Genomic DNA, 11150 nt, shown 5'->3' with positions numbered 1-11150 from the left:
AGAAGGCACCACGTACAGGTGTTGAGTCGTCGCCCTCCATATACGATGCCGCTTATGGCTGACGGGGAACAAGCCCATGTTATGGGCCCTGAATGGTTGCTAAAGCAGAAGATAGAGATATAGAATAAGCGAGTGCGGGACAAGGAGTAGACAACCGACGGGATTGATATTAGAACGTTGGTTGATGTTTGGGGCTTTGCGGGAAGTAGAAAGATTCAGTTCAGACGTAAGAATAAGATTGAGGCCTTGGAGACAGTGGTAATAGGGTTGAGGATGATCCTCTGGTGCTTGGAATTGTGATCGATTGCCCTGATGTGTTTGAACCCTGGTATAGGCTGACTTGGGTACGGACCTTTGGGACGACTGTAGCTATCCTTTCATCAGCGAAGGTCATCAACCATTATGGACCTCAGCACAATGAGATTTGCATGTTTTTTCGCGTGATGAAAATCGTCAACGTGTCTCACAAGACAAGACAATTGAATAACATACCAGCACAATTCTAGAAAGCGACATTGCAACCTTTTTTCCCCGATGTTAAATTTAGACCGCCAGCCCGCGTCGAATTCAGTGCTCGGTTGACAACGCCCCCTCGCCCGATAGACGTCATGCCGAGGTGGGTCGTGAGCCAAGCTACCCCACACTTCTAAGACCTTAACTACGAGTAGGTATCTAGGTAGGTATCTGCTTTGCCACAGGCTTAGCTCGACGCAATTAGTCTAAACCTGCTTCTACAATCACGACCTGCAACAACAAGATTGTTTGAGTAGGAAGCTCGGTTGAAAAAACAAGGTAGCATCGAGCATACTTCCTCGTGGTTCCATGCCACAAATCTGCCAGCGCAAAACACCCCGCGAGCAGGACCAAGAGATGTTCAGTCCTATGCAGCCATCGAGGCCGAAGGTATACAAATCGTTTGCCCCCTTTAAACTTTCATATTTCTAGATCAATGAGCAAACCCAGAACTGATAGCTGACATATCTTCAGCTGCCTCACCATCTACCGCCCCAACCAACAAGTCAGCAGCAAATACGCACATCCTCCACTCTGTCCTCACAATATCCGATTCCCCCATGTACCTCAATACCATCAACTCTCTCAGTGTTTCCCAGAAACCAAATTGAAGCTATGCCTCCATTACCCTTCCCACTAGCAGTAGCGCGAAATCCTATCTCGGAAGCCCAGAAAATGATACTCGATGCGTCGAAGAGACACCCAGTGTTCTTTACTGAAAGGTTGAAAAAAGCGCCTGAGGGCGTAAATGCGGGGGATGGGATTTGGAGCAGTCCAGTGGCGAAGGGGTATGTTTTTAATGATGGGGCTCAGAGAAAGGTGGATGGGATTCATAAATTGTGAGGCGCTGGAGTTAGGTATAGTAAGTAAGCAGACTGAGACTTCAAATGAGGATAGTAAAGTTGATGAAGAAGAGACAGAACTGTACTCGCAGGTATACCAACTCTCCTTTGAATGTTGGCCGAATGGGAAGCAGTTTATAGGTCCTGGAGGGATTTGAGAACAAGGCTGAAGGTCAAGTTGAGATCGTTGTGAGCATCAAAGATTTCGACGTCAGCAGTTAATGGGAGTTCTATTAGGATAAAAGCTCTGGATTTTGAAGGCTACGGCCTATGTATAAATTACGGACTGAAAGTGCTACACCGACCAAACTCCCCGTGGTATAAGTTGAGTTCCCTGCTTGCAATATCTTACAAGCGCCTGAAGCATGTGACTAATGAATTCGACAACTTTCAACCAACACACTTCGACCAGCCTGGCAATCCGCATCCAAAACCAACGAACAGATACATCAAAAAGATGACCACCAGCGTGAGCAATGCCATGAGCTTGACATTCTTCCACCACATCTTCCTCCTCAAGCCTCTGCTTCTGACCCGGAAATCATGGGCACTTCCTCCCAATCTGTCGGTTTTGTCAACCAAAAGATCGATTCTTTCGCCTCTCTCCAACAGAGTCTCGATATTCTGGCTCATGATCCCTCTAACATTGTCAATTTCTCCTTGCACATTCGAAATCGCATCTTGTTTCCCCGCTTTTGTTGTTCCATAATCCACCATCAAGTTCTTCAGCTCACTGTTGAAATTTCCAGCGCCATAGTTTGGCAAGCTCGCAAAATCCGTACTCTCAAGTGCATATTGGGCCAAGAAACGTTTCTTGATTTCGAATAGAAAGCCGAAGGGAATACGCCGACCAAGGGAGGAGTCTGCAATCACGAGATACGTAAGTCCGCCAGCGGATGCAGAAGATGGTCCGTATTCGGAAGGTGCATCAGCGATGTAGTGGATGAAGTTGCTGTTGTGGGTGTAGGTGAGCTTTTGAGCAGTTTTGTGCTCGATTTTGGGAAGGACAAGGGATGCGAGAGACGACGTCTGAGATGATGCTGAAGCTGTATGTTCTGCGAGGATGGTGGTGTTATGGGCTACACAGGCGCTGTCTATGGTGAGCTTGATTCTAAAGAGAGCTGGGAGCACCAACTAGAGAAGAGGAGTTGGAGGTGAGGATGACGACGCCATTGTTGCTTGATTCGAGATCTGGGTTCATGCAATCCGGGATGCGACTTTCTTTGTTCCGGTCAGCGAACGTACGTTTCGATAATCGATCTAGAAAACGCCGTGCTGTATTGTCGCGCTGCTGGGAAATGTGATGAGGATCAGGTTACAGGTTGCAAGTTACAGGTGACAAGGCGGGCCTTCAAATACTTGTATGACGACGCACCACCACCTCCCAAGTGCAGTTGAGACTAGTACCCAACCTACCTATCGGGTCGAGCCACCAAAGTCAACTTGTTCAGTGCACTACAACTAGACGTACAACGCTTTGATTGAAAATTTCTTTGTAAATACTGTAAGTGTAAGAAGTCTAGAACTTATATTCTCGACGAATTTGACAGGCAGAAACGGGTGCTGAGCCTAAACCTATGGCCTCCTGCCTTCTGCCATGCTGAACGGAACGGAACAATGACGGCCCGATTTCAGCACGGTCACCTCACTGTCGCGTCCGTCCAGAAAAAAGTCGAAAGCTACCGTAGGTAGAGCGTCAGCGACTCCTTGCTCTGCCCTGCTGTTCATTGCTTTTCCTCTCCTTGTGGAACGCGCTGGAAGTAATCTTGACACCTCATCGCCCCTCGCCCCTAATGACTTCCCATCTGCGAAATTCGATATCACATCAGCAGCAGCAGTGATGCCCCCAGCCATCCGCAGAGGTGGGCTTTGTGCTTTTTGTACCTTCAGAGCATCTCCTCAGCATTCTTTCAACAGCCCAAATCGCTTCAGCCATCGAAATGGGGCACGAAACCTCAGCGAGTCCGGGCTGCAAGTCCGCAAGCCCGACTCCGCATTTGTTAGAGCTCCACCTTGACCTCATCAGGCTGTGACTTATTGACAGTTGCCTTCTAGCCCACGATACGACGAATGCCTGGAGAAATGAGAACCAGAATCCAAAGTGATGTAGCCTACGGCTCTGATCCAGGGCTCAAGAGCAATTGGAACAAGCCTAGGACTGGCTATGCTGAGAAACGTCGGGGTAGTGAGCCTTGGACAGTCAACCAACAAAGAACCGCCACCATAGCATCAAGAAAACTGAGGGCGGGAAGATTGGTCAAGCCCTCTGAAACCACATATGGAGTATTTGGACGACTTCTACTCGAGCAAGTCCATGGCTTGGAGTTCACCCTGCGATACAAAGATAAAGTGTCTGTCGGGGCTTGGGGCATAAGGACCGACGAGGAGCTGGATGAGAAACTTGACTTTTTCAGAGAGAGACTCATTGCTTGTACAGAGCTTGCCGAGAAAGGGAAGGTTCACAAGCAGGACAACCCCCTCTTTCACCGAATGCGTAATGCATTCATAACGGATGGTATGGCTGGGCTGACTTCAGAGATGAAATACTCATTCATCAACGAGGTTGTTACTTTTAATTTCACCAAGCATCACGAGATTAACCAAGAGAAGCTCGCGGATCTGAGATACCCTCTCGAGTGGTATCCTGCAACGAGAGCTCTGCAACGGACTATACATCTGCACATTGGACCAACCAATTCTGGGAAAACATATCATGCTTTGAAGCGGTTGGAAGCTGCAGAATCTGGGATATTTGCTGGGCCACTGCGACTGCTCGCACACGAGGTGTACACCAGGCTAAACGCTAAAGGGAAGAAGTGCGCCCTTGTTACTGGCGAGGAACGTCGCATACCCGAGGGTTATGACAACACCATGAGCAGTTGTACTGTGGAAATGGTTCCACTCAACTGCAAGGTTGATGTAGCAGTCATCGATGAGATTCAGATGATGGGAGACACAGAGCGTGGCTGGGCCTGGACTCAGGCATTTCTAGGAGTTCAAGCCAAGGAGGTTCACCTCTGTGGCGAGGTACGCACGAAAAAGATTGTCACCGAACTGTGTGCCGCTATGGGAGATAAGCTGGTGATTCATGAATACGAGCGACTGAGTCCGTTAAAGACACAAATCAATAGTCTTGGAAAATTGGAAAATCTGGAGAAGGGCGACGCCATCATCCTGTTTTCTCGTGTCGCAATTCATGCCATGAGATCAGACATCGAGAGGATTACTGGAAAGCGATGTGCCGTCGTTTATGGCTCGCTACCGCCTGAGACACGCGCCCAGCAAGCAGCTCTTTTCAACGACCCTGACAACGATTATGACTATCTTGTTGCAAGTGATGCGGTTGGAATGGGATTGAACCTCAGCATCAAGCGTGTCATCTTTGAGTCGACTTCTAAGCATGACGGTGTCTCCTTTCGGACAATCAAGCCTTACGAAATCAAGCAAATTGCTGGACGAGCGGGCCGATTCAAAACTGCCCAACAGGCAATTGGGAAGGGGACTTCGAACGACACGGAACCGGTGGATCTCGATACCGTCAAAACCCCAACCACAAATATGGGCTACGTAACGGCATTGACCAAATATGATCTTAGTATTGTACGTGAGGCGATGGAAACCGAAGTAGAGCCTTTGTCTTCAGTAGGAATCTTCCCACCAGCCGACATTCTTTTTCGCTTTGCTAGTTACTTCCCGCCAAATACACCGTTCGGCTACATTGTCCTTCGTCTGCATAATATAGCCTCACTTCACCCTCAATTCCACCTTTGTCGGCTCACGGAACAAATCCAGATAGCTGACCTCGTCCAAGAGTTTGACCTGTCGGTTATGGATCGTATCACTCTCATGAGCTCACCGGCCAGTGTGAGAGACAATGGTATGGTGGATGTGGTCAAATCATTGGCACAATGCATTGCAGAGAAAAGAAAGGGGGCTCTCCTTGAATTGCAGTGCTTTGACCTAGAGCTCATTGACAAGGATATCCACGACGATGTAGACGGCACCAAGGGCTACTTGCGAAAAGCAGAAGCCTTGCATAGAGCCATCACGCTCTATCTTTGGCTGAGTTATCGTTTCGCTGGTATCTTCACTAACCAAGCATTGGCATTTCACGTCAAAAGTTTGATTGAGGAAAAGATCGATCAGTGCCTAGGAGAAGTATCCTGGACCGAAGCACAGAGGAAGACACGCAACTTCTTGAGAATGAAAGCCATTAAAGCTGCCGCTAAAGAGGATGCACTTTTGAGAGCGGCTGCTCAAGATCTCGAAGAAGACGAGTCTTCACTTCCATCAGGGTCTGGCTCAGCTGTTGTTTCATCTCGTGGAGAGCAAGAAACAGAAATGGCAATAGGCCGAGAGGATCTTGAAAAGTCATATGACATAACTGAGATCGGCTTGGATGGGGCAGGATCGAACCCGGGCAGAGAAGACGATAATCAGACGAATGCAGCACACACTGAGGTACTGAACGAGGAAAGGCATGATTTCGAGGACTCGCCAGCTTCAGACGGTATGATACCAACCACACCCGAAGAATTGGAGGAGGAGCTGGAAGAGCTTGGAGAAAGGCTTCAAATTACCAAGGAGTCATCATAGTCTGATGCGTCTGTTTCGACGCCGACAAAGGAAGACCTGGATTGATCGGTCAAGAGGACACTCTTAAATAAGAGATGTTATAATGCCCACCCCTCTCCCAATGACAAGAACTTCGGGGGGCCAAGCTACCGATTCTTGAGGGTGATTGTATTACAATTGTACATTACATATACATAGATGCTCGGAGGTCATCCGGGCTGTATGACTGCGTTTTCTTATGATCGGCCATTTTTCCTGACTTTTAAAGACGCACCCTAAGTATACGAAGTGCAGCAAGTATTTATGGGCTGATTAAACAGCTCTTAGTCTATATATGTATTCATATCGATTTCACAAGCAATCTCTCATTGATAACCTCTCACGTTGTTCTTAGAAGTTTTTGCGAGCCTCGACTCTTCTATTGAGAATCTACTTTCCACCTTCTCAATGCTCATCACCTGGCATGCCAGCTTGTTCATGTTGTTCTGCTTGTTACATATCCAAGGCTGGCGTATCAAGGGATCAGGGAGCGGACATTGGCACCAGTCCTCGCATCTCATTGTCTTTCTTCTCAATTCCATGTTTATAATCAAAATGGATATCCGGGTTCCTATCTATACGCTTGAGTATTGATATCCTTTTCTTTCTAATAGAAATAGGACTACGAACAATTGGAGACCGTGGTAAACAAATAATTTGATCATATGATGGGTGAGTTTCGGCTGATTTATAGTAAAGTCAACACAGGTCCTCTTTTTTCATCGCTACCCGTTGTACCATATCCATGGGCTTATGAAGGATAGTCCCGTCAGGTCCTGTTCACATTCACTGATACGCTTGGTCAGCTTCCGACGACACGATTCTGCTGTGGCATGCTGTGTAAGGAAGCCCTCCCGGGACGTATATATCCCAGATGAGCCGACACATCCCAAAACACGGAAAGTTGAATGATTAACGCCGCTACAACAGCGCGGTTTTGGACAGACGTTAGCTTGAGACTGGTCTCTAAGCTACTAAGTCGATCATAAAGAGACATTCATGGAGTTTTAGCAACACTAAGGAAGGTCTTGGTCTTGTACTCGTATTCGCCAACGGAGACATGGCGAGCATGGCTTGGTCAAGAGTAGCCGGACCAGGCGAACCAGGGCATGATGATAATGGACTCGGCAACCCAATTGGAGTCTGCTTATATGCAATTCTCCTCCTTTGAAGCGACAAGAGGCGTGGGAGAGGTAGTATCGAGTGGGGCAAGGCACTGGTGGTATTATATAGTGGGGGTTGTAACAGGCATCACATGATCCATCCATGCCAGCCACAATGTGCAGAGTCTAAGGTACCTACCTACCTACCAAGTAGTAGGTAGTGGTACAAAGGCCCCCCATTGCAGACCCTTTCTGCAGATGAGCAGTCGTAACTGGTCAGGTCGTTTTCATGCCCGATCCTCCGAAGTGGTTCTGGTTCTGTCTGCATTGAGAGTCTCCAGAGCCTGGACTCTCACTTTCCCCTCGAGGTCCTGGTGGTCCCCAGATCCAACCAGCAGCCTGTAATAAAAGTATACTAGCCGGCCCACCTCTTATTTTGCTCGGGGCTCGCGTATAGTCGGGGCAAGCAAGTGTCACGAGTAAGCAAAAGTGTCACGCACTGAACACGCTAAGCCTCACTTTTACACGTAAATTCGCGTATTTTATTATTACTCTTAATAATAATTAACTATACTTATTTATTTATTATAAATTACTATTATAATATATTTTACTTAAAAGCGTACTTTAGTAAGTATACTATAAAATCTAATTATAATAATACCTTTACTAAGGCTTTTAAATAAGGTTTAAAGTACTTTACTAAAACTCCTATAATAGTAGCGCGTATATTTAATATAAAAGAGGATTTTATAAGTTAGGCTTTTTATAAGAGACGTAATTAGTTAAGTATATTAAGTAAAGAGGCTCTTATAAAAGGTAGCTATAATAAAGTTCTTTTAAAGATTTAAAAAGAGGCTATTATAAGGTATTACTATAAGTAATAAGAGGTTAGTTTAAAAGTAACTTATCTAATAGTTAAAGTAGTAATTAATCACTTTTTTTTAGTAAGTCTTATATATTAATTTAATAAATATCTACTAATATTATATAATCTAAAGGGTCTCTTTATCCTTTACTATTAAAATACTAGTTTTCCTCTTAGCTTTAAAGCTACCCTAAACTTTATATAATTAAGACTATACTTATAAAAGTTAAATAAATAGAGGTATATAATATTAAAGCTATTTAAGAGTGGTTTTAAGAGCTTAAATAAGAGATAGTAAGGCTTAAGATATATTATAGCTATTAAGTGTTAAATATAAATAAATTAGGTATTTAAGTTAGCTATCTTACCTTTAAGAAAGTAGTAGTCTCTAGAGCTATTTTAAAGCTTTAAATAGCTATATAAGAAAGCCGGAAGTAAATTATAGTTATAAAAATAATCTGTAAAGATAAAAAGTAAATATTACCTTTATTTATAATAGCTCTTAAAGAGTATATTATAAAGATTTAGATTTTTAAGAATTTTCTTAGAGATAAATATATTAACTTCTTTTCTTTTAATTATATTAATAATACCTTTATTATAAATTATAGCCGCTACTTAATTAAATATATATATATAAGACTGAATAAGCTGTAGAACTTGAAGCTCTTACTTTTAGATAGTTATAAGTCTTACTACTTTTTACTTTTTTAACTACTCTTTAAAGAGAACTATATTTAACCTTAGTACTTTCTTAGTTATCTTATATATATATTATAACTTTTAGATATTAGTATATTTCGCTTATAGAAGTATTACTACTCTTTTACTATTAATTTAGCTTTATATTCTTTAGACCTTTAGTATACTATTACTTCCTTTTTCTAAGATATTACTAAAATATAAGTAAAAACTATTTAATAGTATATTATTTATAATATATTTAAGAAATCTGAAATATAGCTTTTAAGTTATAAAGTAGGAATTAAGGATATTAAGAGTTTTATAAAAAGTAAAGTCTTTATAGTAATAAATACGAAATTACTTTAACTTTTAGTACTTAATACTTTGGAGACTTTTTAAAGAATAATAATAATTATAGAGTCTTTTATTACTAAGGATCCTACTTAGTTTTCAGATAATACGATTAAGGCTTTTTAGTTAATAATAAAGGAGATATTAGTTTAATTATATAAAGCTTATTTAAATACTACTAATTACGCTTTATTATAATAAAAGCTCTAAGAGTATATAAACTAGTAAAATACTTCTTATTATATATTAAAAGGTAGTTAAGCTTTTAGTAGAGGTATAGTTAAAGACTTATAGCTTTAAATCTGAGTAAAAGTAGAGAAGGAATAGTTTAAAAGCCTTTAGAAAGCTAAAAAGCTACTCTCTTAAGTTATTAATAAGTATAAAGAGTATTAGAATATAAAGGGATTCAGGCTAGATATCATATGTACTACTAAGCTAAAGATAGCCTAGTTAAGGGCACTTAACTCTTTATATATTATAGCTTCTTCTGTAGATAGTTCTATATAGCTCTATAGATATACTTTCTAGAGGTAAAAAACTTATAATAAAATAGAGGAGTTAATTATAGTTAACTCTACTATCTAATATAAATAATCTTATTTACTATTATCTAGTCTTTCTTACTTAGCTCTATAAATATACTATATAGTAAGCTATACCTTTTAATAAGTTATAAGCCTTAGGTAAACGAATTAAGATAAGCGAATTAATAAAAGTAAAGTAATCGATTTAAACCTCTTAAAGTAAGAAAAGAGATTAGTCTAAGTAAGAAGAGCTAAGAGGCTAAGTAAGAGTACTAATAATAATAAGTTAAGAAGCTAAGTAAGAAGTACTCTCGTAACTAACTAAATAACCTATAAGCTCTAAAAGAAATCTTATAATAACCGCACGACTTATAGACTTTAGAGGAAACTCTATATAAATATAAGAAATTAAGTAGTATATAAAGAAAGCTACTTATAATTATAAAATTAAGTATAGTTTCTATATAACTCTAAGTTAATAATATATTAAAACCTTTTATTAATTATATATATATAAAAACTATTTAGTTAAAAAGTATTAATTTCCGTATATTAATAGATATATAAAATAGGAAGAGATAATAAGTACTTACTAACTTTAAGTAGAAAGTACTATAAAGACTAGTTTTACTATATAAAAATTAAAATTAAGAGTAAAAGTATCTTTTATATTATTAAAGTAACTAAGACTAAATATATATAAATCCTAAGAGAAAAAGAGAGTAAAGCTAAAACTACTACCTCTAAGATATTATCTAACTTAAGAGTAAACGAGATTATTATAAGATTTAAGTAACTTAAAGAAATATAAAACCTTAATAAAGTAAAGAAATAGAACTAAAATAATATAAAAGCCTTAGAAATTATACTAGAAAGACTTAGTAAAAATAATATTATACTAGTTAATAAGTATAAGATTACTTCTATTATTTAGATATAATTAAAGCTAAAGTATAATAAGACTAGCTTATTAACTACTAACTAATATATAATAAGTATTTAAAACTTTACCTTTAATAAGGATATTAGTATTAATAGATTATAGAGTAAGCTAAAAAAGTACTAACGGAAGATTATTATAGTAAATAATATAATAAAAAACGTATACTTTAACGAAGTACTCTTCTTAATACTAACCTTAGCTCTCTAAAAGTAAAGCTAATATATTACTATAGTAAATAGTTTCTTAACTTAATAATCTCTAATAGTTAATAAGAAAGTTAAGATCTTATAAGAAAAGGAATCTTATATATAAGATCTAAAGCTATAAAGTATAAGTAAGGAATAAGTATATACTACTTAGTAATAATATAAGTAAATATACTATTACTTTAACTACTACTCTTACTAAAATAATAGTTTATTAGATTATAATATAACTAGAGTTACTCTAGAATACTACTATTATAGATCTAAAGATTATTTTATTACTAACTATAAGTTTTAAGCTACTAGTAGAGAATATACTAGAAACTTCTAGCTAAAGAAAGAGAAAAGAGAATAAGCTAAGCTAATATATAAGCTTAGATTATAAGTTAAAGATAAGACTTTTTACTTCTAATCTAACTAAAAGAATCGCTCTAAGCTTATTAAGAAAAGCTCTTTATCTTATTACTTTAAATATAAAAGAAAGAGTTATATAATAGTATAT

At 39.5% G+C, this 11150-nt stretch overlaps 3 protein-coding genes across 3 annotated transcripts; 2 read left to right on the top strand and 1 right to left on the bottom strand.

Annotated features, from left to right (window-relative positions):
• Positions 1-870: 870 nt before the first annotated feature.
• ONS95_011028 (uncharacterized protein) lies at positions 871-1584 on the top strand (the record flags this gene model as incomplete). The annotated part of the gene is made up of 2 exons (XM_058504622.1): positions 871-903; positions 988-1584. The coding sequence occupies 2 exons, from the start codon at positions 871-873 to the stop codon at positions 1354-1356; spliced, it is 402 nt and encodes a 133-aa protein (XP_058359178.1). The 3' UTR covers positions 1357-1584.
• On the bottom strand, positions 1585-2908 carry ONS95_011027 (uncharacterized protein). The gene is made up of 2 exons (XM_058504621.1): positions 2491-2908; positions 1585-2445 (listed from the first exon to the last, which is right to left on the bottom strand). The coding sequence occupies exons 1-2, from the start codon at positions 2526-2528 to the stop codon at positions 1746-1748; spliced, it is 738 nt and encodes a 245-aa protein (XP_058359177.1). The 5' UTR covers positions 2529-2908; the 3' UTR covers positions 1585-1745.
• Positions 2909-3195: 287 nt separating this feature from the next.
• On the top strand, positions 3196-7524 carry SUV3 (RNA helicase; the record flags this gene model as incomplete). The annotated part of the gene is made up of 2 exons (XM_058504620.1): positions 3196-3354; positions 3411-7524. The coding sequence occupies 2 exons, from the start codon at positions 3196-3198 to the stop codon at positions 5949-5951; spliced, it is 2700 nt and encodes an 899-aa protein (XP_058359176.1). The 3' UTR covers positions 5952-7524.
• Positions 7525-11150: the final 3626 nt, after the last annotated feature.

The sequence above is a fragment of the Cadophora gregata genome (genome assembly GCF_030347475.1).
Source record: "Cadophora gregata isolate MNR1 chromosome Unknown scaffold_5, whole genome shotgun sequence".
Classification (NCBI taxonomy): Eukaryota; Fungi; Ascomycota; class Leotiomycetes; order Helotiales; family Ploettnerulaceae; genus Cadophora; species Cadophora gregata.
The sequence above is the reverse complement of the archived record's forward strand: the minus strand, read 5'-3'. Positions and strand labels throughout refer to the sequence as shown.